At 42.0% G+C, this 27,996-nt stretch overlaps 1 protein-coding gene across 2 annotated transcripts in view; it reads right to left on the bottom strand.

Moving 5' to 3' along the window:
• The window catches only part of SLC2A9 (solute carrier family 2 member 9), a 689,875-nt gene that overhangs the window by 609,398 nt on the left and 52,481 nt on the right, over positions 1–27,996 (bottom strand). Inside the window, exon 1 of one of the 2 annotated variants that reach the window (XM_073610123.1) lies at positions 3–76. The exons of the other annotated variant lie outside the window; for it this stretch is intronic. Coding sequence (XP_073466224.1) covers positions 3–32 — 30 coding nt within the window. The 5' untranslated portion in view covers positions 33–76. Of the gene's footprint in view, positions 1–2; positions 77–27,996 lie in introns of those variants that run through there. 2 annotated transcript variants of the gene reach the window in all.

Here is a 27,996-nt window from a genome sequence, read left to right as displayed (position 1 = left end):
ACCGGCTGGCTGGCTCCATTTGCTTCTTTCATTGTGCTATTTGTCCTTACGTTGTTTGCCAGATGTAACAGAGAAAGCGACTAAGTGAGCCAAAAACACAGATATTAATCATTAAACTCAGACTACTATTCTACCAAATATTGGCTGGACTGTATATTTTATAGCGATAAATCATTAACAGAACATAATCAATATAAAACAATTTATTTTATAGCCAGTTCCCAATTACATGGACTTCAGTAATGCAATATAATACTGACAGTTCATCTCATGAGTTCTTCATTTTGTCAGCGTAGCAGGAGCTAAGGTCAGATTCAAGGTCTGAGTTCTTGATGGACTTTCTGTAAAATGGAACTTGGGAGTATAAAAGTATGGTTGATATTGTCTGCTTTCTTTTAAAGCTGCTTTAAAAGTAGACTCAAGATTTCCCACTTGGAAAGCTACTTGGGTTGTCCTCACTACAAAAACAGATGACCTCCTTTTATAATCTTCTACAAAACCAAACAAGGAGCCCATTTGAACTTTCCTTAAATCTTTGGTCAAGGGGGTAGCATGTACAGCTCCAGATAACTTTGAGGAAGTAGAAGAAACGTTCCTTATAACTATAATAGCCACACAAGATCTGGTTTCACAATTTTATTTAACTACTTAAGGACCAAGCCTCTTTTTGAGATGTGTTGTTTACAAGTTAAAAATATTTTTTTTTGCTAGAAAATTACTTAGAACCCCCAAACATTATACATTTTTTTTTCCTAACACCCTAGAGAATACCTTCTGTCACACCGTATTTGCGCAGCAGTCTTACAAGCACACTTTTTTGGGAAAAAAAATACACTGCTCTGAATTAAAAAATAAGACAACAGTAAAGTTAGCCCAATTTTTTTTTAATATTGTGAAAGATAATGTTACGCCGAGTAAATTGATACCCAACATGTCACGCTTCAAAATTGCGCCCGCTTGTGGAATGGCGACAAACTTTTACCCTTAAAAATCTCCATAGGCGACGTTTAAAAAATTTTACAGGTTGCATGTTTTAAGTTACAGAGGAGGTCTAGTGCTAGAATTATTGTTCTCACTCTACTGATCATGGCGATACCTCACATGTGTGGTTTGAACATTGTTTTCATATGTGGGCGCTACTCACATATGCGTTTGCTTCTGCACGCGAGCTCAGTGGGACGGGACACATTTTAAAAAATATTTTTTTCTTATTAATTTTACCTTTTATTTTTTATTTTTACCATGTTTTAAAAAAAAAAAAATTGTGTCACTTTTATTTCTATTACAAGGAATGTAAACATCCCTTGTAATAGAAAAAAAGCATGACAGGACCTCTTAAATATGAGATCTGGTGTCAAAAAGATCTCATATTTACACTTAAATGCAATAAAAAAAAAAAAATTGTCATTTCAAAAAAATAAATGGCCCTTTAACCATTTCCATACAGGGCATTTTCACCCCCTTCCTGCCCAAGCCAATTTTCAGCTTTCAGCGCTGTCACACTTTGAATAACAATTGCGCGGTCATGCCACACTGTACCCAAATGAAATTTTTATAATTTTTTCCCCACTAATAGAGCTTTCTTTTGGTGGTATTTGATCACCCCTGCAGTTTTTATTTCTTGCGCTATAAACAAAACAAAAGTGACAAGTTTGAAAAGAAACACAATATTTTTTACTTTTTGCTATAATAAATATCCAATTTTTTTTTTTTTAAAACAAATGTTTTCCTCAGTTTAGGCCGATATGTATTCTTCTACATATTTTTGGTAAAAAATATCGCAATAAGCGTATATTTATTGGTTTGCGCAAAAGTTATAGCGTCTACAAAATAAGGGGATAGATATATAGGATTTTTATTATTATTTTTTTTTTTACTAGTAATGGCGGCGATCTGCGATTTTTATCATGACTGCGATATTGCGGTGGACACTACGGACAATTTTGACACATTTTTGGGACCATTCACATTTATACAGCGATCCGTGCTATAAAAATGCATTGATTACTGTATAAATGTGACTGGCAACGAAGGGGTTAACCAGGAGGGGGCGCTGTAGGGTTAAATGTGTTCCTAAGGAGTGATTCTAACTGTGGGGGGAGGGGATTCACAAGGGGAGGAGACCGATCTGTGTTCCTCTGTACAAGGAACACACCATCGGTCTCCTCCCATCTGACAGGACGTGGATCTGTGTGTTTACACACACAGATCCATGGTCCTGCTCGGTTACCGGGCAATCGCGGGTCCCTGGCAGACATCGCGGCCGCCGGGCACGCGTACCGGGACCCGAGTGATGAGGCGGGCGCACGCACGCCCCCTGGGGATCCTGGAAGGCAGCGCTGTCATATGACGGCGGCCCAGGATAACAGCTGCACTGTCCCGCCGTCATATGACGGTGGGCGGGCAGCAAGTGGTTAAGAGCTATGGGCGGAAGTGACGTTTTGACGTTGCTTCCGCCCTGAATTGTTATGGAAACGGGAGAGGGCCACCTTCTCCTCACTCGTCTCCATGCCCAGCAGGGGTGAAGATCCGATTGCCTCCGTCGCTGACAATGGCTCCGGTAAGCGGCGGAGGGCACCGGAGCACGGTGGGGGGGCCTTTCCCACCACTGATAAAAGTGATCTTGCGGTGAATCTGCTGCAGAGACCACTCTTATCGGACACCGGACTGCCGGCTGAAGAAGAGGATACCGGGGTTATGGCAGCTAGCTGCTGCCATAACAACGATATCCCCCCTCAAAGTAATGCCCCGTACACACGGTCAGATTTTCCGATGGAAAATGTCCGATCGGAGCGTGTTGTCGGAAATTCCGACCGCGTGTGGGCTCCATCGGACATTTTCCATCGGATTTTCCGACACACAAAGTTTGAGAGCAGGAGATAAATTTTTCCGACAACAAAATCCGATCGTGTCAATTCCGACCGTGTGTGGCCTGTTCCGACGCACAAAGTGCCACGCATGACACAGAAAAGCTCGGTCTGGTAAAATTAGCGTTCGCAATGGATACAGCACTTTCGTCACGGTGCAATGTTAAAAATGGTTTAATACAGCGCACTCTCTTCTTCTTTATAATGTGACAAGAATTAAGTAGTTTTGCTGCTCATATTCACACACACTTCTCACAAACTTTTTTTTGTTTTTTTCTTGGGATTCCCTTAATATATTGTTATTTGTCACATCTGACAGAATGTTTTTTTTTTTGTTTGTTTTTTTGGCTTTAAAGCCATTTTTGGTTTAGATTTTATGTTTGTATTTTTTCCAAGGCTGATCTTTGTTTAATCTTATTTTTATTTTTACTCCAGACTATTTTTGTGTGTGTTTTGTGTGTCAAGTTACCACAACACCATTGATATCTTTTATTATTTAATCTCAAAGAGATTGTTTGTTGTTGGTGTCCCTTGTTAATTTCACATTGTATTTTTGATATGTACCTGAATCCTCACAAACCAACTGTCCTTTTTCAAGTCAAACACACATAGGCAAGTATAATTCCAAACAAAAATCCTTTATTAAGGGCTCAGAACCAAACAAAGAGGGAGGCAACACTGGATCATCAGGAGAAATTAGCGAAGCCTGGGACCCCCAGGGCAGACAACAATTCTTGAACATCAAAATTGGTGGCCTGAGGAGTCCATATGTAAGGGAGTGCAGTCTGGTCCAGAAGTCGCAGAGATCCGGAAAGCAGCAGATGACATCTGTGTCCCCAGGCTGTGGTACCACAAGAGGCTGGCTGCATCTTTTGGCCAACCAGACTGGATCCAGGGTCATCACTTTCTGGTCTTCCTTCCACGCTTCATTCGGGGCTGTGGCTGTGCTGTTGGAGATGTGACAGGAGGAGGAGTAGGACCTGGAGGAGGAGGAGGACTGGGGGGACCTGGAGGAGGAGGAGGAGGAGGACCTGCAGGAGGAGGAGGAGGACCATCTGTGAGTTCGCAAAGGTGTGTCTGAGATGTAATTTGGCCCCTCACATCTTTATTAAGAGCCTCCAATATGAGCGACTCACACATGAGTTGTTGTCCCTCCTCCATCCTCTGCATTTTTGAGGCAATGATGGCAGCAATGTCCTCCTCCACGGTGTGTGGTGCTCCCAGGGCCTCTGTAGCCTTCCAAAAGAGGCCTATGGCAGCCTCCTCTAGGGCACTCCTCCTCCTGCCACTTTCTCTTTCCAGGTGCAGGGGAGGGACCGGCATATCAGGCAGCTGGCTCGGCCCGGCCACCTCCTGGCTGAGACTTCCCTGTGTATGAAAAAGGGACATGGTTTTAGTTTTTGCATCATCAATCACAATCATAAATTAGTACTCCAAACTAACATCTAGTTAACATCATTGATTGGACAACCTGAACTATTTAGAGGAATGCTATACCTGGCTCAATCTGGGCTCCTCCTCATGTTGTTGCCTGGAAGGCCCAGGTTGGGCGTCAGAAGCCTCAGCTGGGGGGGAAGGAAGCGTGGAAGGAAGACTGGAGAGGGATGACCCGGGTTCAGTCTGGCCTGCCAGAAAATGCAGCCTGTCATAGTACCATATCCTGGGGAGATAGATGTCATCTGCTGCTCCAGATCTCTGCGAATCCTGGACTTTCTGGCGCTCCCTTACATAAGTGCTCCTCAGGCCACCAATTAAGATCTTCAAAAATGTGATGTCTGCCGTGGGGATCACCTGCTTCACAATTTCCAACAATTTATCCAGTGCTGCCTTCCTCTTTGTTTGGTTCTTGTAATGTGGGTTGTTGATTTCCCACAGACATGGCAGCTCCCTTAACATATCAATGAATAGTGACATGAAGTCATTATCTTTTAATAAGATATCCATGTTCACTGCAAGACACAACACAAGACAAAGCCTAATGTCAGACAAAACTCTCCTAATCTTGTTACAATATAGGCCTCAATGTAGAAGCAGTATAGGCACAAGTTTGGCTCTTACCTTCGTTCTTATGATCGGCGCGTCCAATGCTCCTTCGTCCGCTCACAAATCGTACGTACTATGCACGCGTGTTACGCTTTATACACACTGCGCATGCGTGTAACTCCGCCCGCCCCTGACGTTCTTTCTAGTCTATTCCCCGCCCCTTTTCGTTCGGCGCAGTGGGTGAAGAGCACATGGCGGAGTCAGAGCAGGTGCGTGCTAATTATAGCAACGAGGAGGAGGAAAGCCCGGATCCGGACACGTCCCGATCCAGAAGGAGACGATTTAAGGCCACAAATATGTCCTTTGGGGAGATGTTGGAGATGGTCGACATCCTGAAGAAGGCCGACTATGACGGGAAGTATGGGCCTTACCCCAACCCCAATATCAGAAAGGCCAAGATCATGGCTAAAGTGGTTAAAAGTCTGCACAGGAATTTCGGGGTATGATGATCGAAAGATCAGCTCAGGAAGCAGTGGTCAGACCTCAAATTAAGAGAGCCCGAGCAGTACAGACAGATCCGGAGAGTGCTGCAAAAAAGTAAGTAGTTGTGCTGTGTTCCTATTCTTTTTGTCTTTATTACGTTCGTGCTGCTCCATATGCTTTTCTTAATTGTACAGTTTAAAATGTCAATTTTAATGTTCATGGGCCCATTATTCGTTTGTATCAAACATTTTTTTTTCGCCCTCTAAAACACCATTGTTTAGGCCATATGCATTTGCCAACATTTTTTAGGGCCTACTTGGATGCAAAATATTTGGTTGTGTAGATGGGTTTGTTACTAGAATGAAATGCAAACTAGATTCTGTGTAAGGAGAGGACACTGAGCAGCTGTTTTCACATCTGGACACTGGAGCACTAGTGTGGGACACAAGAACACAATTTTTATTAGGGGGGGGCACACAGGTGCTCCAGTGTATACTATAGGGGGGTCTCCATCTGTGAAGCTTGTACTAAACAGGTAAGTATTGCAGGTTGACAAAGGACAATAAAAAAGCAACATCTTGGAACTCTGCTAAAATTGACAATTGTACCCCACTTCCAAGCAATGTTTCCTATTTATAGTTCTGCCATCAAATCACTGTGTGCTAATTCTACCATTTTTGTTTTACATAGGGGAGAAAAGACTCGGAGGACACCCCTCATCCGAGGAGACCAGAGACCCCCCCACCTGTGGAAGAAGGTGAAATACCCCCAACCCAAGTGGAGCAGGAGGAGGTAGAAGATGTGGTTGCAATTGGCACCACAACAGGTGAGTGTCTGCGACCACAGACTCAGGTAAGACATGGATGCTGGCAGATTTTTGATACCTGTTTTTGTTTGGTTTCTCTCTTTTTAGGTGATCGTGATGTTAGGGATCGAGATCCTTTCACATCAGAAAGTGCCCAGATCCTGATCGGGGAGATCATGGGGTGTAATTTAGAATTGGAAAACATCAAGACAAAAATCAATGATGTGATTAAAAAAAATAATAACATCATTGATGTTTTGGGGCGAATTTAATACCCCACAAAATCACTTTTGTTTTTGTGTGGTACAATTTTAAAAAATTTTTTGCAATGTTTCGAAAAGCCAAATTTGGAGGATGCACACAGTGTGCCAACATGTGCTATCTGCCATCATGGGAGATCAATGGACACATTTTGGGGGTGCAAACCCTTCCTCAATAATAAAGTAGCTGTGAGGAAGGGGTTGCTCCCCCAAAACACGTCCCTTGATCCCCCGTGATGGCAGCTAGCACATGTTGACATTCGTAAATTGGTGTGTATCTTCCAAATTTGGCTTTTCAAGGGGTGATTTGACCCCATCTGAACGCAATATCAAACACAGTTCCTAAATACTCATGTCTGATATTGCCTTCATGTATTACCATATGTGAACTTTGTAAGTTCAAGTTTTTTGTCTTTCTTGTTGGTTTTAGACAGGCCTGTTTTATCATAAATGGACATTTCTATTTTTGATAATGCCACCCCAAAAACTGTTATACAACAAACATGTTGGTTTGTTTTAAAAACATTTTCTAAATGCACATGTGATTGTGCAGGTATTAAAAAGTTTGTTAATCAAGAATGTGTGGTTTATTGTCTCAACGCTACAACACTTTTGTGGTGATGTAATTGCTGTTTTCGGATAAAATGATGGTTATTTCCTAATGGCAAATCCTCTTTGCACTACAAGAGCATTTTCATTGCAGTTTCAAGAGCACTTGTAGTATAAAAAGTGTATACGCCTTTAGTAAATAACAGCCAACAGTGCTTTGTATAAGGTTACACAATCACGCCATTTTCAGGACTCCCCACATTGCTGTCAGGCTCAGCTAAAACAAACACAAGCAGTAAATGTCCACAACTAATTTCTTTTTTTTGCTTTTTTATTTGAAAAAGGCTTCACAAATTTGCAGGCATATCGATGGCCCCCCTACCCAAAAAGAACTCCAGGTATCGTAACCGGACATCACGGGCACTCATGGAGGGCAAGCCAGGATGGCCGCTTTCAAGAGCGGTCAGTGTTGTTTCAGGGATCACTGCGGCCTCAGGCCCAACTGAGCCAGCATAGTTGGCCGAATGTTTCCGTAAAAAGTTATGGAGAATACAGCACGCCATGATTATATGATTAAGTTTATACTCCGCCATATGGATAGGTGTCAGAAATAGGCGGAACCGGCTGGCCAGGATTCCAAATGTGTTCTCCACCACTCTTCGGGCTCTGGCCAGCCGGTAATTAAAAACCCTCTGTTCCGGGGTGAGGGTCCTCATCGGGAATGGCTGCATAAGATGGTCCCCCAGCGCAAACGCTTTATCAGCAACGAACACAAATGGGAGTCCTTCCACATTGTCCTCTGGAGCTGGCAAGTCCAAGCTGCCATTCTGGAGACGCCTGTAGAACTCTGTCTGGGCGATGACTCCACCATTGGACATCCGGCCATTCTTCCCCACGTCCACATACAAGAAGTCGTAATTAGCCGACACCACCGCCAACATCACAATACTATTGAACCCCTTATAGTTGAAATAGTACGACCCCGAGTTGGGTGGTGGGATGATGTGGACGTGTTTCCCATCAATTGCCCCTCCGCAGTTAGGAAAGTCCCACTGCTGGGCAAAGTGGGAGGCCACAGTCTGCCATTCCTGTGGCGTGGAAGGAAACTGTTGAGGAAAAAAAAAAATATATTAATATTTTTGCTCAGAAACATGGCAAGCAGATTAGGCACAAACATTCTGGGGCGACCTCCAGATAGCATTTATTAAGGGGAATTTAACAACACCAAAGTATAAGGTACACCTATCATATCCCCCCCCCCCTCATGGGCCATTTCTAACATTATAGGGGGGGGGGGGGAATCGTGGACAGGTAACCCTCTTCACTTCATTGAGAGATGAATGCCTAAATACAGGGTAATACTTGGAACAGCCCCTCCTTAGTTACACTATTGGCAGCCCACTGGACAGGTAAGAAGTGTCATAATACAAAGATATAAATACACACTGTACACATTTGAGCACATTTGGACATTCTGCTATTACCTATCAAGATAATAATAGGATCTAAAAAGTTTAAACACTACCATTCGAAAGTATACAGGCAGGCCCTTGCACTACATGCTTTGGGGAATTCATCCATAAATCTGACCACAAAAGAGATGGGTATAATGTGTATGGGTTTGGCAAAGTCAGCAGATAGATGATTGAGGATAGATAGAGAATTGGGATCAGCTGACTTAGCAGTTGGGGGAGGGAGGGTTACTAAAAATGATTTGGGGACACCACAAAATAAAAGCCTCTGCCACTCTGCCTGAATTTAAAGCGAAAATAACATTTCAAAACATTTTACGGGGTGTTTGGGGTAAAGCACTACTATGGAGCTGATAAAATACATTGTTTTAAGTGACTACATTAGGTGAATATAGGGCCCGTAGAGCATGCTGGGGAGGTTAGTGAAGGACAATCTGTATGAAGGACCTAAAAAATTAAGTACAGAAAAATCCAGCATGCATGAGAACAAAGGGGACATTCACAGCATATTGCAATCATGGTAATTAGGGAATGAGAAAAGAAATACAATACATTATCAAACATTAAATACAATAAAATGTGACATTAAAGGATAAAAATCTTACCTTCATATACTCCTTCTGCAGGACCTGGATGATGGCAGAACAGGTCTCTGGGATGATGATACCCAGAGCCTGGGGGGAGATGCCTGTCGAGAACTTCAAGTCCTGCAGACTTCTCCCTGTCGCCAAATACCGCAGGGTAGCAACGAGACTCTGCTCAGGAGTGATGGCTTGCCTCATGCAGGTATCCTGCCTGCTAATATAAGGGGTCAGCGAAGCCAACAGACGGTGAAATACGGGGTCCGTCATCCTGAGAAAGTTCCTGAAATCATCAGGATTATTCTCACGGATCTCACGGAGCAAAGGCATATGAGAGAATTGGTCACGCTGAAGCAACCAATTCTTGGTCCATGAACTCCTCCCCCCCCCCTGTTCATGGACTGGACTTGTGTCAAGGTCATGACCCCAACACCAAGCCCCCGCACAGCACGAACTCTACGAGGAGTACGTATACGCAACATGGCTAGAAAATGGTCGGCTGCTCAGAACGAAGTAACAGAACGCACTGAAGAACAGCAAGGCCTGTGAAGAGCGACCTGAAAAACAGTAACGAACGAACAAGAATACAATGACTAAGTCACGCGGAACTTGCTGCACGCACTGAAGAGCAGATACAAACCCACAAGCACAAACTGAACGGCAGAAAACGATCTGAAAACCACGAGTCTGAAAAAGCGCGAATCGTCTCTCACCAAACTTTTACTAACACGAGATTAGCAAAAGGAGCCCAAAGGGTGCCGTGCTTGGTTCTGAACTGGCCTTTTCTAGTCTCGTCGAACGTGCTTGACGTCACCGCGTTGTTGGCGATCGGAAATTCCGGCAATTTTGTGCGACCGTGTGTACGCAAAACAAGTATAAGCCAAAATCCGTCGGAAAAAATCCTAGGATTTTGTTGTCGGAATGTCCGAACAAAGTCCGACCGTGTGTACGGGGCACTAGGATGTACATTATCGTGCGGCAGTCTGGAAGTGGTTAATTTATTTACCCGCTTTACTATACTGGAAGCTACATTAAATGGAATTGACAAGTTCAGCTAGATGCTGTAGATGTGAGTTCACATCAGGTGACGCAATGCAAATATTTTGGTCATGTCCAATAATCATTAACTACTGAAAACAAATACATCTTCCTGTGGTTTCTGGATTAGACTTCAGCACACCTTACCTTCCAGAAATACTGTACATGTGTCCTTTTAATATGATTGATAACTATGTTCCAAGGACAGCTTCCAAGACACTGTTAAGTTTACTTCAGTGTTATGCTAGAAAAACAATACACTTAAGGCGTCAGCATACCAAGACATTTTGGACAATTTCATTCTCCCAACTTTGTGGGAAAAGTTGGGGATGGCCCCTTCCTGTTCCAACATGACTGCACACCAGTGCACAATGCAAGGTCCATAAAGACATGGATGAGCAAATTTGGGGTGGAGGAACTTGACTGGCCTGCACAGAATCCTGACCTCAACCCGATAGAACACCTTTGGGATGAATTAGAGCGGAGACTGAGACTGCCAAAGAAGGAATTTCCCTTCACTTTGGAGAGATTTTGTCTTATTTCAAAAAACAAAAGGAAATTTCCCTAATAGGGCACAGAAAGTAAAAAAAAGAAAAAAATCTTAATCATTCTCTATTTTTGGCTTTACTTGTTTTTTTAACTATGGGAGCCTAACCTAAATTTAGGCTTAATATGTGTGTGTACACTATAAAAAAATAGCAGGGCAGGGAAACTTACTGCTTTAATACAACAGAGAATTCTACAGCTCTTCAGGGAAGAAAAGCATTTTCCGTTTCTCCAGATAAGCATGGGTAATGAGGACACTTCAAATGAGAACTAAAACAAAATGTGGACTTAAGTGCAGTAGAAATCAATGCTGATTCGCTGATAAGGAACTTGCCTTTTAAGAATTGTGAAAAGTGATTGCTGCTGGCAAACGTAACTACCAAGACATTGGTTTTGCATTTAAAGGGGTTGTAAAGCCTCAAGGTAAGGTTTTTCATCTTAATGCATTCTATGCATTAAGGTGAAAAACCTTCTGTGCTGCAGCTGCCCCCAGAGCCCCCCCCCCCCTTTTTCTTACCAGAGCCGATCCGTTCCAGCGCCGTGCACGAGCCCAGCTACTCCAGACACTGTCTTCATCCTCATTGGATAAATTAATAGCAGCAGGAGCCATTAGCTCCCACTGCTGTCAATCAAATCCAGTGATACGGATTTGAGTGCCCCATGGAAAGCAGCTCTCCATGGGGGCACCCGATGAAGAGGAAGAGCCAGAGACGCTGCCGGGCAGCCCAGAAAAAGAGGATCGGGGCTGCTCTGTGCAAAACTCTTGTACAGAGCAGGTAAGTATGACATGTTTGTTATTTAAAAAAAAAAAAAAAAAAAACAACCTTTACAAACACTTTAAGGACATCCTTATGGTGAGAAAACAGCTGCAAATATGGTCCAATTGCATGAATACACAAGATAAATCTGTCTATATATGTGGCAGATCTTCTATGTCTTCTTTCACATGACCTCTTGCATGTGCTTTATATAAACGCAGGAGAAATTTATCTGGGGATTAAGAAAACTACACTTTCCCGATCAACTGTTCCTGCATTTAAATATACCAGCCACACCAGTTTCTATTTTTTCTAAATGCAGCTAAACTGAATACACCTGAAAGAAAATTTGCTGCATGCATATTACAGCCTTCACACAGCCGTCATGATTAACTCCCCATGTGTCTAATATGTTTATATCCTATGATTGTCAGCTTCATCTAGTAATCATAATGCAGTATTTTCCTGAAAATTTCCACAAAATAATACACAAGTTAAATACATAACATCCATACAAGTGATATCTCCACATGCAACAGTCATAAAAAAAATTGTCCCACAGTATAAACAGTCTCTAAGGCCCCTTTCACACTGGGGCGGTTTGCAGGCGTTATTGCGCTAAAAATAGCGCCTGCAAACCGCCCCTAAACAGCCTCCGCTGTTTGTTCAGTGTGAAAGCCCGAGGGCTTTCACAGTGAAGCGGTGTGCTGGCAGGAGAAGAAAAAATCTCCTGTCAGCCGCATCTTTGGAGCTCCTGCCCATTGAAATCAATGGGACAGCGCGGCTATACCGCGGTAATACCGCGGCTATAGCCGCGCTATACGAGGGGTTTTAACCCTTTTTTGGCCGCCAACGGGGGGTTAAAACTGCACCGCTAGCGGCCGAATACCGCAGTAAAACAGCGCTAAAAAGCGTTGTTTTACCGCCGACGCCCCCTACCGCCCCAGTGTGAAAGGGACCTGAGTGTCTCCTCCTTGTATCAGCTTCACATATAGGATTATGATCACCCTTGTGTCCTCCTCCATTCACACCAACCACTCACCTTTTTGACCTAGGTAACCGAGGTTATAATAGGTCAACTTGCCCTTTAAATACCCTTTCAGACTGCCAGCACGGGGGCATCGGAAGTAAAGCGTCGCTAGTTTTAGCAGCGCTTTACCAGCATTTTTGCAGCGCTTTTCAGGTGATAGTGGGTCGCTTGTAACCCCCGCTAGCAGCCAAAGAAAGGGTTAAAAGCAGGCAGGGCGCTTTAGGAGCAGTGTATGCACCTCTCCTAAGGCGCCTCAGAGAAGCTGCTTCCAGGACTTTTTTTGACGTCCTGCCAGGGGATTGCAGATCGCAGAAGCTGTTTTCAGGCGCTTTACATGCACTTTTTTTTAGCACTACATCGCCTGAAAAACGCCTTCAGTGAGAAAGGGGTCTAAGAATGGGGATTATTCATTTCCACTCAATCCACAACTTCTTCTCCTTGCTTTCCTCCTCTTCAGATAATGCTATGCCTTGATCTAGTTTTTTGTTATATATATATATATATATATATATATATATATATATATATATATATATATATATAGTGGCTTGCGAAAGTATTCGGCCCCCTTGAACTTTTCAACCTTTTGCCACATTTCAGGCTTTAAACATAAAGATATAAAATTTTCTATTTTTTTGAAGAATCACCAACAAGTGGGACACAATTGTGAAGTGGAACGAAATCTTTTGGATTTTTGAAACTTTTTTAACTAATAAAAAAATGAAAAGTGGGGCATGCAAAATTATTCGGCCCCCTTGCGTTAATACTTTGTAGAGCCACCTTTTGCTGCGATTACAGCTGCTAGTCGCTTGGGGTAGGTCTCTATCAGTTTTGCACATCAAAAGACCGAAATTCTTGCCCATTCTTCCTTGCAAAACAGCTCGAGCTCAGTGAGGTTGGATGGAGAGCGTTTGTGAACAGCAGTTTTCAGCTCTTTCCACAGATTCTCGATTGGATTCGGGTCTGGACTTTGACTTGGCCATTCTAACACCTGGATACGTTTATTTGTGAACCATTCCTTTGTAGATTTTGCTGTATGTTTGGGATCATTGTCTTGTTGGAAGATAAATCTCCGTCCCAGTTTCAGGTCTTTTGCAGACTCCAACAGGTTTTCATCCAGAATGGTCCTGTATTTGGCTGCATCTATCTTCCCCTCAATTTTAACCATCTTCCCTGTCCCTGCTGAAGAAAAGCAGGCCCAAACCATGATGCTGCCACCACCATGTTTGACAGTGGGGATGGTGTGTTGAGTGTGATGAGCTGTGTTGCTTTTACGCCAAACATATCATTTTGCATTGTGGCCAAAAAGTTTGATTTTGGTTTCATCGGACCAGAGCACCTTCTTCCACATGTTTGGTGTGTCTCCCAGGTGGCTTGTGGCAAACTTTAGACGAGACTTTTTATGGATATCTTTGAGAAATGGCTTTCTTCTTGCCACTCTTCCATAAAGGCCAGATTTGTGCAGTGTACGACTGATTGTTGTCCTATGGACAGACTCTCCCACCTCAGCTGTAGTTCTCTGCAGTTCATCCAGAGTGATCATGGGCCTCTTGGCTGCATCTCTGATCAGTCTTCTCCTTGTCTGAGCTGAAAGTTTAGAGGGACAGCCAGGTCTTGGTAGATTTGCAGTGGTCTGATACTCCTTCCATTTCAAAATAATCGCTTGCACAGTGCTCCTTGGGATGTTTAAAGCTTGGGAAATCTTTTTGTATCCAAATCCAGCTTTAAACTTCTCCACAACAGTATTACGGACCTGCCTGGTGTGTTCCTTGGTCTTCATGATGCTCTCTGCGCTTTCAACAGAACCCTGAGACTATCACAGAGCAGGTGCATTTATACAGAGACTTGATTACACACAGGTGGATTCTATTAATCACCATCAGTCATTTAGGACAACATTGGATCATTCAGAGATCCTCGCTGAACTTCTGGAGTGAGTTTGCTGCACTGAAAGTAAAGGGGCCGAATAATTTTGCACGCACCACTTTTCAGTTTTTTAATTGCTAAAAAAGTTTAAAATATCCAATAGATTTTGTTCCACTTCACAATTGTGTCCCACTTGTTGGTGATTCTTCACAAAAAATTAAAATTTTATATCTTTATGTTTGAAGCCTGAAATGTGGCAAAAGGTTGAAAAGTTCAAGGGGGCCGAATACTTTCGCAAGCCACTATATATATATATATATATATATATATATATATATATATATATGTGTGTTTTTGTTCCTCTGATAAAAAAAGCTGTGTTTGTTTTCCTATATTGTGATACTGATTCAGTAGCTGCAAAGTATAGGAGAACAAACACAGCTTTTTTTATCAGATTAACAAAAGCACCTATTGATGAATACCAAAACAGCTTGATATTTACTTCACACCTCTGTGGGACTTACTAGAACGTATTAGCAAGTCAACCAGCATAAAGCACATCATTTTCTGAGATGGGAAAGAGGGACACCTATTAGCAAATGCATGTATTCATAGGACAGACCCCCCACCACTCCACCTTACCATTACAATTAAAAAATGATTGCGTAAACCCAAAGGTGTTTTTTTTTCTACCACTACTATTCCTTTATATTTTTGAAATGTACAAATGCAACAATTTAAAAATTGGGTGAAAGGTTTAGCACTGTAAAACACCTTTTAATAGATAAATTGTGCTTTTTTAACTCCTTCCGGACCGCCCACCGTACATATACTGTGGCAGGGCAGCCCGGCTGCATGAAACAATGTACCTGTACATTGTTTGCGCTCCCTGGTCTGGGGCACGCACGCCGCTGGTGACCCACTCCCGCTGTGATTTGACACAGCGGGAGCCAATGAGCGGTCACCCGCGATCGTTTGGGGGAATGATAGAACGGCAGTAAACAAGGCAGACAGTCATTCTGTCACAGAAGAGAGAGATCTGTGATTCCTACTAATCCGGACCACCGATCTCTCACTTTGTCTAGTGTCAGCATCCCCCCACACAGTAAGAAAGCACACATAGGGAATACATTTAGGCTCTGTTTCCACTACTGTGATTTGTTGTGCGACTTGACACATGTAAAGTCACATGACAAGTCAAAACCCATGTATTTCAATGGTCCCCATTCTAATTGGTGCAACTCAAGTTGCAGCGACTCCAAAAAAGGTTCTTGCACTACTTTGTTCTGTCTTCGGTGTGACTTGTTCTCCATAGAAAGGAATTAAGTCGCAATGCAGTCACATGTACATGTCTGACACCGCGACTTTGTTGTGACTTCCACGGAAGTCTACGGCAGCACATGATCTCTGCTCCTCCCAAATACCTCACTTCCTATATTGATGTACATGAGTGTGGAAGACAGCAGGAAGCATGCCTAGGGCTAGAAAGAACAAGCGACAAGTTCATGACAAGGAAGAAATTATTCGGCTTGTCAGACAACGTCCGGCAATATATATATGACCTCAGAGATCCATGTTCCAAAGATCATGTAAAGAAGGAGAGAGCATGGTTGGAAGTGGCTCGCATATATTATGATACCTGGGACTCTTTATCAGCTACAGAACGGTCTTCAAAAAGTAAGTGGTTGATATATGCTGCTTAGCACTTTGCAGCTTGCACCTATTTAAATATTCAGCAACCAATGGGTGTGTGTTAACAATGTGCACTGTGTTTTCTTGGTGGGGACCGCTTCTCCTGCCGGGAGATCACAATGGTTTGGCAGGAGGGAATCCCCTGTCAACACTATCTGTGTTGATGGTGGAATTTAGCTAGTTTCTTTCCTGCAACCTGTGGCTGCAGGAAAGTAAATCTGTGTGTGTGTGTGTGTGTGTGTGTGGCACACCAAATAATATTTGCCCATGGTCCAAACAATATTAAAGATGGCCCTGTCGAAATCCTTCAGCACATGACAAATTATGCAGGTGTCATGGATAATATATCTAGCGGTTGTTTTCTCAACATCAACATCAGTTATGCAGCCTAGCAAAATGAATGACCTATGGGCAGTTAATAAAGAATGAGTTTCTGAACTTGGTATTGTCTTTATATTTTGCAGTGCACTCGTTACAACTCGATGGAGAAGTCTCAAAGACTGTTACAACCGGTACTTACGAAAATTAAAAGAAGGAAGGAGTGGTTCCGACTAAAAAAGATTAGCCCCATATGCCCATGCCGGGGATCTTGATTTTTTTAAATTGGTGTTGGAAATGCGAGAGTAAGTTATCAGCAGGCATATTTTATAAATTCGACATATCAAATTGTAATGCTTACTTTAAAAATATGTTATTTGTATTTCAGAACCCAAGAAAGCTGGGAATACAGCACACAGGGTTTGCCACCGGAAGATGAGTCAGAGGAAGCTGCTGCTGCGGAGGAGGAAGAACAATTCCAAGACAATGTTGACAAGGAACTGTTCGTAGATGAATCAAGGTCAGCAACAAACTCAATGAATGAGGAGAATGCAGAACCTGGGCTTAGCAATGTCTCTAGGCCTTTGCGAACATCTTCAAGGGGAAGTGGCAGGGCTGGGAATCCCATGGATAAAATCTTAGATGTAGTCAGTCAGATGTCCACTAAAATGGCTGAAAACCAATGTGAAGAGCATTTTTCACTGTAATTTTAGGCATATGTACAGGTCCCCCGAGAGAAAAATATGCACTCAGGATGGCTTTGATGTCAACTGCTCAATCCTTTGTGGGTGAGGAGCCAACAACATCTTTAGCATATATGCAACCCCCCATATCCCCCTTATCAACAATACCGTCACTTTCAAAGTACACAGTATGCTCCACCAATAAACCGGCAATACTGTGACCAGTATGGTAATATGCTGAATCCCTCAAGGCCACGCATGTTGCATTCAATTCCTGCCCCCACTACCTCTACCCTTGGCCCCCCTGACCACTCACCAACTTAGGCAGCCTACACCCAGTCAGGTTCCGCCTTTTCGTGAAAGGAAATACTACCCGGGAACATCAGTGGATTACCCTGGACCAACCACTAGTTCAGTTTCCAGGACCACTGAAACGAAAACCAGCAATTGTAAGTTTATATAATTTTTGCTGTTGTTTTGAGACTTGTTCATTTTTGTTTTTTGTTGGAATTGCCAAAACAATAAGCCAAAAATGTTTGAGTTCATGGAAATTATTTATTTTTCTTGCAAAAAGATTTTGCTGTTAAAAAAAGATTATGATTATATATTTGATTTTTTGTATAACTTTTATTTTTTTATTTTGGTGTTGTTCAAATTGATATGTTATTTTTTTATTCTTTGTTGTGGTTGCTTAAAATAAAAAAACAACAAATGGTGTGGTTCACCCAAAAAAAACTTTATTTTTGGTGCATTCTTGCACAAATTTTTGAAAAATAAAAATTATTTTGGTTACATTATGTGTTTTATACTTATCCATTTTTATAATTTGTGTTAAAGAACTTAATGCAATTAAACACAACAGACATATAAATAATAATAAAATAAAAAATGCATGACATACATTATGCAATGGCATCCTGCTGCCAGGGGACAGAACCAGCAGCAGACATAAAAAACTACATGAATCCCTTACACACAGTGCCACCATTGGTGGTGCTCCTACTGGAACTCTATTGTGCACCTTCCAGATCGTGCATGAGGGAATCTTCAAAAAGATAGCCATCATGAATTCTTACAAAATTATAAAGCACACATGCTGCTTTTACTGCAGATATTGCACTCTCAAGTTTTAAATTCATAGGTGTATGTAACAAATGCCACTTGTTCGTAAAATGCCAAATGAACATTCTACCACTCATCTTGCCCTAGTTAACCGGTAATTGAAGATTCGCTTCTCTTCATTCAAACACCTATTAGAATAAGGCCTTAATAGATGCTCACTGAGAGCAAAGGCCTCATTCCCAACATACACAAATGGCATTGGCGGCCCATTTGTTCCTGGCAAAGGACAGTCCTGTGGCAGGTCCAGGCCATTTTCCCTCAACATTCTTCCAAAAGATGATCTTTGGAAAATACTGGAGTCTGAGCTGCTGCCATACGATTCTATGTCTATATAGCTAAAACAATAATTGGCATCAGCCACTGCTAGTAATACAAAAGAAAAATATTTTTTGTAGTTAAAGTATTTGATTCCACTGCTGATAGGCATCGCTACCCTCATATCTTTACCGTCAATTGCCCCGTCACAATTCGGGAAATTGCATCGGTCCCAGAAAACTTCCGATATCTTGCACCAATCTTCGTGAGTGGGCTTCTTCAGGACCAAATCCCTAAGGACATTCTAGATGTCTCTGCAGGTAGCCTGGACAATATTACTGACAGTAGTTTTGCCAACCAAAAATTAAAAATTCAAACTTGCAAAGGAATCTCCAGTTGCCATGTACCTAAAATTTAACAGTAAATACAGTTTATTAGAATGATACATATTAACAATAAGCTACTTCTATATTAGATCAAAAATTGAGCTTGGAAGGAGGTGCCTGAGGAAGTGAAGGAAGAAGAGGAGCAGGAGAAAGACACTGGTGATGTAGAGGGACAATTAATATTGTAAAAACAATCTCACCCACAATAACATGCTAGTATTTATTATTTCACTTCATGTAAAGAGGATGAAAGAATGATGTGGGTATCCAAATGCCACATATGAGGTAAGAAGAAGAAAAAGTAGGTATGAAAAGTTACCTCAATGTTATAATGAGTCTTTCAACAGCTGGAATACTCCTTCGGAAACTGGTGTTTTGTCGCTCTAGATGGCTAGAGAGCAAAGCCAACAATTCATCAAAACTATAATTAGAAAATGTATGGCTATTATCTACATTGACCATGTAAAAATCAAACATTTAAAAATCTAGTTCCATTTTTTATACAATTTGATCAGGTTATAGTTAACACTTCTAGCTATTCAAAGCTAAAAATTAGAAAAAGAGTCATACTGACCAGGCATATACACGTTTTCATAAATATATCTTGGAGCATTTGCAAGTTGACATCAAAAAATGCTCTCACCTTCTAATTGACATCTGTGTGTAGTTGAAGAATTTGTCTTCATGAGCACGGAGGTCGTTGTAAAGGACCCCAAACTGGCCTCTCCCTTCCCTTTGGGCGATGACGGGATGGATCCAAAATCTATGCCTTCTCCTTCTCTGGTTATCCTCTTCTTCTTCATCTATTAATGCTGCTACAGCAACCATAATGACTGCTGACCCAACATATTGCATAGCCAACATGTTTGCTAACCAACATACAACACGTGGCAATGAAAGAGGAAGGGGAAATAACTAAGCAGGATAAGGAATTACATCACTATGACTAACTCGCAGAACATCAAAGTCAAACAAAGTCATTTTTAAAGTCGCATCAAATAGCAACACAAATCGCATAGCAAAGTCGCAATGTAAATTGCGCGACTTTGGGGACGCAATAGTGGAAACATAGTCTTAACCCTTGATAGCCCCTGATGGTAACCCCTTCCCTGCCAGTGTCATTTATACTGTGACAGTGCATTTTTTTTAGCACTGGTCACTGTATTGGTGTCACTGGTCCCCAAAAAGTGTAATTTAGTGTCCAATTTGTCCACCGCAATGATGCAGTCCCGCAAAAAATTGCTGATCGCCGTCATTACCAGTAAAAATTTTTTTTTTAAATGTAAAGTCCCTAAATCTATCCCATAGTTTGTAGGCACAATAACTTTTGCGCAAACCAATCGATATGCGCTAAAAGTTTTTTTTTCCAAAAATATCTAGCAGAATACAAATTGGTCTAAACTGATGAAGAAATTTGTTTTTTTACATATTTTTATAGGATAAGTTTTATAGGAGAAAGTAAAAAAATATTGTTTTTTTTTTCAAAATTGTTACTCTTTTTTTTTTTTTTTATAGTGCAAAAAATAAAAACCATAGAGGTGATCAAATACAATCAAAAGAAAGCTCGATTTGTGAGAAAAAAAAGACGTCAATTTTGTTTGGTACAAAGTCGCACAACCACGCAATTGTTAGTTAAAATAACACAGTACAATATCGCAAAAAATAGCCTGGTCATTAAAGGGTAAATCCTTCTGGCCTGAAGTGGTTAATACAGATATATAGATCAGGGACCAGTGAGGAGGAAAGAGGGACAGAGCCATTTTGTTTCAAATGAGGGACAGTCCCTTGAAATTAGGGACAATTGGGAGCTATGATAGCATAGTAATGGAAACTCAAAAAGATCCACAAAGCTATTTGCAGTGATTTTAAACTTTAACGTATACTGTGACCCCAACAGCGTACACTGTAATCTTCCTCATTAGATGAGCTGCATCAAGTGACAACAATGATTAACAAACCTGAACATGGGCTAGGTCACTTGGGAGCTCTCACAATGAGGGACTAAGCCTAGGCCTGTGGTAATTTAAGCAATGTTAATACAAATCTGCTCTCATCTTCTGATGGCTAGGTTGGGGCCTTTGAAGACGTTGGTGTGTGTGAATGAGATATGTCTCTAGTATGAGTAATTGTAATCCTGCACCCAGTAGGCTGGGCAGAAAAGGATAGGGAATCTTTCAAATGCAATTTTTTTTCCTTCAGCAACCAGCCAAGATGTTGGAGCCCCCCCCTATGATGGACTTTATCTGTCTGGTGGGAAAGATGATGGGTACAGCAGCAGGACGCCTCCCTTGCTTCTGCAGCAAGCCTGGGCAGTGGCTACTGGGATCAAACTGGCATCGAAGCAGCTAACAGTGCAGGTTTCATCCATCTCAGTCTAGCAGACTGTGTCGGGTTCAGAAGCACCCAGCATGGGATCCACTCACTGGCTCCCTCTTCCTTCAGCAAGTCACGACCAGCACCTCTACACAGCAACAGCTCTTCAGTTGGCTTTTCTTTTTATACCCCCTTTCTGTCATCTCCTCCTGCTGTCAGGTGCACTTGAGTACCGTAGTTCTTTTCCTAGCAGTGGTAATGGCTCCGCTCTCTGCCTTAACTACATTTCCCAGCATTCTGTAGTCTTCGTTGAGTCCCAACAAGAAGACCTGCTGCTGCCATCTTGTGGAGGAAACAAAGTCCTGCAAATGTCCAGTAATGTTAATTCTTGTTACATATATAAAACAGGATCAAGGCATAGCATTAACAGGAGAGGAGGAACGCAAGGAAAAGAGGTGTGGGACCCTACCAGCAGGTTGTGGAGTGAGTGGAAGTGAATAATCCCCCTTCTAAAAGGGAAAGGCGCAAGTTGACCGATTATAATTTATAGGTAAAAAAAAAGAAGGTGAGTGGTTGGTGTAAATGGTTGAGGACACAAAGGTGACCACAATCTTATATATGAAGCACAAGATAGATGTCACAAGGAGAAGCAACTAAGAGAATGTTCATACTGTGGGTCAATTTTGAATCACTGTTGCACGTGGAGATATCACTTATGTAGATGTTATGTATTTAAAGGAGAAGTATTTCCGAAGCAGTTTGTTCTGCACTCCTGTTATCCATTTTCAGCCAACAGCGGGCTGCAGCTCGCTATTGGCTGATGTCACAGGGCCGGTCCAGGCTCTGAAAAGATCCCGATATGGTTGGTATCCACCCAGAAGCCTTGACTGGCACCTCGCTCAGCCTCTCAGCGATCCACTGTGACCCTGAGCCAGCCCCTCCCACACCCTCCACAACCCAGCGCTCGAGTGTGTGCTGGAGGAGAGAGCAGAGAGCTGCTGAGTGACAGTCACAGTTCCCTGCTAAGAACAGAGGTGGAGAACTTAGAGTATTTAATCAATCATTTCTCACTGCAGAGCCGGCGGGGGACAGATGCAGCATCGGATCAATGACACATTCACCTAGGTAAATATAAATGTTTATTTTTTTAAAAATCCTGAACTTCTCTTTTAAGTTGTGTATTATATTGTGTAGAATTTTGTCATCTTACTGGATACGTTTTAGTTTAGTAGTGGTACAGGCAGAGAGCAGCGCCACACTATATATTTACTAACATTTAGATATATATATATATATATTTACATGTTACAGCTAAAACAGTACAAGTGTTTAAACTAAAGACAGGATGTGTTTTATTACAGCGTTATAATTTGAATGAAATGTGGTACAATATGCTTCTTAATAAATCTCTTTAATGTATGCTGATATACATTAGAAAAATATCCACAAACTCCAGAAATATTCCTGTAGTAATGAAGATCTCTGTTGGGGTTTAATGTGCTTCAAAGGAGAGCTGTTAATTAGCTGGGTATTCTTGAAACAGCATAATGTGTTTGATTTATAAACATGAGAAGATAATTTGATTCCAATTAAAAGTTTCTGAAAAAGGCATTTTAACTTAATTTCCTCATATTGTAACAAACTTGGTGTGTTTCTCTCATGCTCATAGATGAATGAATATATTCTGGGAAAAAGCAATCAAGCAAATGCTCTGGGAGCTCAATATAGTCAGGTAAAGCTCTGGCTTTCATACAGTTTCAGATGTACCCCAGGGGTGCATGGAACAAGGGCCAGTTCACACCAGAACGTGGTGTGGGAAACCTGCATTCTATGCACATTCCCTGCACCGCGTTCAAAATGCACTGCAGTTGAGATCTGCAGCAGATGTCAATGTTAAGTTAATGACACCCCAAGCGCAGGTTGCAAACGCAGTGTGTTTAAGCACACCAGATCGCATGATACAGAAGGCTACAGTCACATCTTTCAGTAAGGAAGTGCACCCATTTTTAGCACTTTCCTGCAGGTTCCCTTACATCATGTTTAGGGCAGTTCATTAATTTTAGTGGGCTGCCTGATGCACGAGGAATGCGCAAGAAAACTGCCTGACACATTTTGAAAATCGTGCTGCACCAAAACACATAGTACTGCGGTACTGTGCATTTTGTGCAAGATGCTGGGGTGCCATTATGAATTAATGGCACTGACATGTGTCCATAAAAAAGGGCAGTGTGTTTTTGTGCATTGGGGGAAAGTCCTTAATTTTGCAAAGCAACACACTGTTGTGAACAAAGTTTTGACTCAGCAGACATCCACCTTCTTAGGACACTAGCAAAATCCTACATCCTGTTGGTTATGGGAGGGGTTATAGACAGAGCTGGCCTACAGTTTTTTGTTTGCCAGTGTCCAATGCCCCTGTAGACAGCAGTATAAGACCAGTTGCACACATACATAATAATTTACTGATGATTATACTCTGGGCCTTGTTCACAGAAAGATCCTGAGTAAAATGTGCCGTGAAGACCTTGCGTAAATATGTGTAAACGCACCTATGTGTATACATGTGTAAAATTATTCTTTGTTGCTAGTGTTGCGATATACAATGGTATACATGTGTAAAGACGCATAAACCCACCATGCGCATAAGTTACTGCACCTAAATGTAGAATGTTCTACTTTTGATTTATGGCTCTGTACTCATCACTGCTTTCTGATCTCTATGCAGATCCATAGACAACAAGGCATCTATATTTAGATCAGTAAAAAAAGTGGCTTTTTTTTATTCCCATGTGCATGATTGCCTAACCCAAATGTTCAAGAATTCCTGTGTCTCTTAATAGACAACTGCATTAAAGAGCGATTTCTGGTAGCCCACTCTCCCAGCAAGGTATCCTCATCCATTTATGCTCTCTCCCCACTCTGTTGGAGCCCTCACTCCATTGCTTTAATAGAGAGAGGCTTCTGAATATGGAGGAAAAAGGGACCTCACAAGTGTGATAGTGTTCACTGCCAATCCTGGCACATGGGGCAGATTTACTAAAACTGGAATGTGCAAAATCTGGTACAGCTCCACATAGAAACCAATCAGTTTCCAGGTTAATTGGACAAGCTGAAGTTAGTAGCTGATTGGCTAACATGCACAGCTGCACCAGATTCTGAGTGCTTCAGTTTTAGTAAATCTCACCCTTGAAGTCAAGGAACTCATCCATCCAGGTAAGCTCAGACATCTGATAGAGATGAAGAAAGAAAGAAGAAAAAACAAAATCCCAACTTAAGGGCCCATTCATGCCAGCTCTTCTGCATTATTCTCCTTATGGTCTGTATAACATAATAACATAAGCACATTGGTGTGCATTGCATAGGAGCTGTGCTAAGCTTAACATTACATTGCACTGTTTAACTTTATTTAAAAGTGCAATAAACATTTATTGAACTCCTTGTGCCACAGTGCTGTGAAGTATGTTGCGCTGCGCAGAACAACGTACATGTGTGGTGTGAACAGGGCACATAAAGAACAAATGTATTCTATGGTCCCTTGCCTTGAGCCTGCAGAAGAATGCAGTCCAATGCAAATGGTGATGATTGTCAGGCACAGATCTTCTCTGTCTACAGCTTGAAAGAGGAGCGTTGTGGTTGGATAGTTTTGGTGCCCAAGCACATGGCCCTACCTCCACTCCAGCTCTGCTAGAACACAATCCCACCTGCTGAGGCCAACCCCTCTGTCACCCTGTGCCCTGCTTCTCACCATAGACCTTCTCTTGACATTTCCAGCCATAGACCTTTGTATCAAGAAAAAGGAATGTTCACATGATAGCTTCACTGCACTTTTCTGATGTTGTTTTGGGAATGACAAAAAGTCACATCACTAGGACATACTGTACATTCCAGAATCACTTGACATACACAGTCAGTCACATAAAGTGGACGATCCACAATTATCACCAGTGAAAGCACGTGCAGCACCTCACAACCATCCCCATCTAGTCTCTCTTCTGCCCAGGGTCATCAGCACTCACAGGACCGTGTTCTCTGTGGTGATCTCTGATCTCTGTGTCTCCAATCCCCAACTTGGGTCAGCTTGGGTCCTCAAATACTCTGGGTCAGCCAAGCTGAGGAGGAGAGTATGGTGGAAGCTGGAGAGTTAGGCTGTGACCTTGGTGACCTTGGGCCTGGGCTCGGGTGCGACGGAACCTTCCCAAAACCACAGAGGTGTCCTGGCCAGAAGGTACTGGGAGCAAGGAGGACAGTGGGAGAATACTGCTGGGCAAGTCTCCAGGAGAACAGGAACAGCCAGGAGGGCTGGTGAGTGACACACAGTCAGGAGGACTGGGAGGAATGCCCGATAGGACTGGGATGGAGCAGTCTGGGATGGGTGCAGAGCCAGTCAGGAGGACTGTGGTGGTACAGGCAGTGGAAAGGGGCATTTGTAGCCAGGAGGGCTGGCAGTGCCTGAAAGGGTGGTACTGGGAGCAGTAGCCACATGTAGGACAGCTAGCACTAAGGACTACCACATTTTTGCTACACTATAGGGGCACACGGTCCCTGCCTGCAAAGGGCATTTGCTTGGGCCTGACAGAGCCAGTGTCAGGTCCCCAGATCAGTGCTAACTGGTCTTGGGAGTGATAGTCTGCAAGCAAGTGTATGTGCTGGAGATTAAGGAGAAGAGAATGTAAAAACCGGAGTGTATATAGTTAAGTCCCTACAAAGTTTCTTCAATCAAGTGGGCATCCCATATGTATCCCATCCCCATCCAAGTTCTATTCCCCTAATAAGACAAAAAAAACAAAGTGTAAGGACTGCTTCCTGACTCTGTGTGTCTGGAAATTTGTGTGCCTGGCTGTGCAGAGTGGGAGATGAACCACATTCACCAGCGCCCCCTACAGGGGTAGCGCTATATCTGTAGACACTTCCTAGCTGGGTACACCTCTTCCTGGAACCCTCCAAGGAAGCAGCCTCATACAGGGACCTCCAATAAAAAAAGAAAGAAGGACGGCACCATGCAGCATGTATGTTAAAAATATTTATTACAATAGATAAAAACACTCACATTTGAGTTGCTAAAAATCAGCATGTAAAGTAGTTTCATCCGCGTGCTCTCGGGGGGTTCCTGGGATGTGAGTCCTGTGACCTGGTAGCTGTTCCGGTGGTGCCAAGGGTCCTCAGAGCCTCCGGGCGGCCAGGATGTCGGTCATGGATCCTCCGTGGAGCGCCGTGCTGACCTGCGTCTTCACTTCCGGGAGCGGGGTGAGGCGGGCGGTGCTTCACGTTCGGAGCATGCATGCTCCTTTATCAGGCTATGCTGGTGGCCATATTTAGTGTGGGAAATTATACCATAGGCAATGGGAGGGGTGGAGAGGTAATTGAGAGGAGGGCAGGACTATGTATAATGGAATATGTATAAAGGAATAAAACATGTACAATGTATAAACGTGTGTAAACACAAAGAACCATATATAAAGGATCCTTTCACACACACATACACATATATACACATTTAAATGACGCGTAAGATTGGGACAAAAGGAGGAGGGGAGTGTGTTTCCAGACGGGTATTTGGGAATGAGAGGAATGTTAGGGGAAATACTGGGAAATAAATAAAAGTAAAAATAATAAAAATATATAGAAATATAAATAAAAATAAAGATAAATATATATATATATATATATATATATATATATATATATATATATATATATAAAAATAAAAATATAAGTACAAAAATAAAAATAAAAATACAAGTACAAATAAATAAAAATAAAAATAAATATAAAATAAAAATAAAGAAATTAAAAATAAAAATTTTAAATAAAAATAAATATAAAAATAAAAAAATAAAAATAGGAATAAAGATAAAAATAAAAATAAAAATGGTATGTGTTATACACTAGGGCTATGTGGATATGGGTAATGGGTGGGAGACAGGTATACACTTACACTAGTGTAAGTGTTCCACATAGACTGTAAGTTAATGGGGTAGTGACTAGATGATGGTTAAAACAATAAATGAGACAACAGGTAGAACAATGGATGAAACAATACGTGGTGAATTGAGATGAGATGATGTGATGAGGCAGGGATATGGTTGGGGTCACAGCAAAATGTTAATTTCAATGCCTTCATTGAGGCCTCCTGGCGATAAAGTGTCCAGTGTGTATATCAGGTAGTTTTCTCTTTCACACAACCTTTTGTAGCGGCCCAAATAGCACCAAGCAAAGTGAAAACAGCACGCCCCACCGCCAGTGTCCCGTTAACCTTCTTTAACATCAAAGGCATGTATCATCTAGTCACTACCCCATTAACTTACAGTCTACGTGGAACACGTGTATGGGTCATTACGCGTCATTTAAATGTGTATATATGTATATGTGTGTGTGAAAGGATCCTTTATATATGGTTCTTTGTGTTTACACACGTATATACATTGTACATGTTTTATTCCTTTTCCATCATTGCGTCATTTCTTCTCATATATACCACCAATCTCTCCTTATAATTATATACCTATTTAATTATATACCATTTTCTGCATTTTTGTATTCCCTTCCCATATATGTTTACGTGTGTATATATGTATATATGTAGATATGTGTGTATGTATGTGTGTATATATATATATATATATCTATCTATCTATATATATCTATCTATCTATCTATATATAGATAGATAGATATATATATATATATTTTGTTCCCGTCCACTATGATCAATACAACATTCCTCTTCATATAGACCGCCTTCTCCTTACCCCATGATCCACATACACACACATGTTCTTACCACAACATACTCATTTGCATATCTCCTCTCCCCCCCCCTCCTCACTCCTCGCCCCGCCCACTCCCCATCTCCCTTCACTCCCCTTCCACATTGTGTACACCCCATCTCCATGGTTACCTAGGCGCCTAATTATTATACATAGTCCCGCCCTCCTCTCAATTACCTCTCCACCCCTCCCATTGCCTATGGTATAATTTCCCACACTGAATAT

The sequence above is a fragment of the Aquarana catesbeiana genome, linkage group LG01 (assembly GCF_042186555.1).
Source record: "Aquarana catesbeiana isolate 2022-GZ linkage group LG01, ASM4218655v1, whole genome shotgun sequence".
NCBI lineage: Eukaryota > Metazoa > Chordata > Amphibia > Anura > Ranidae > Aquarana > Aquarana catesbeiana.
This window is presented reverse-complemented; position numbering and strand designations above follow the sequence as displayed.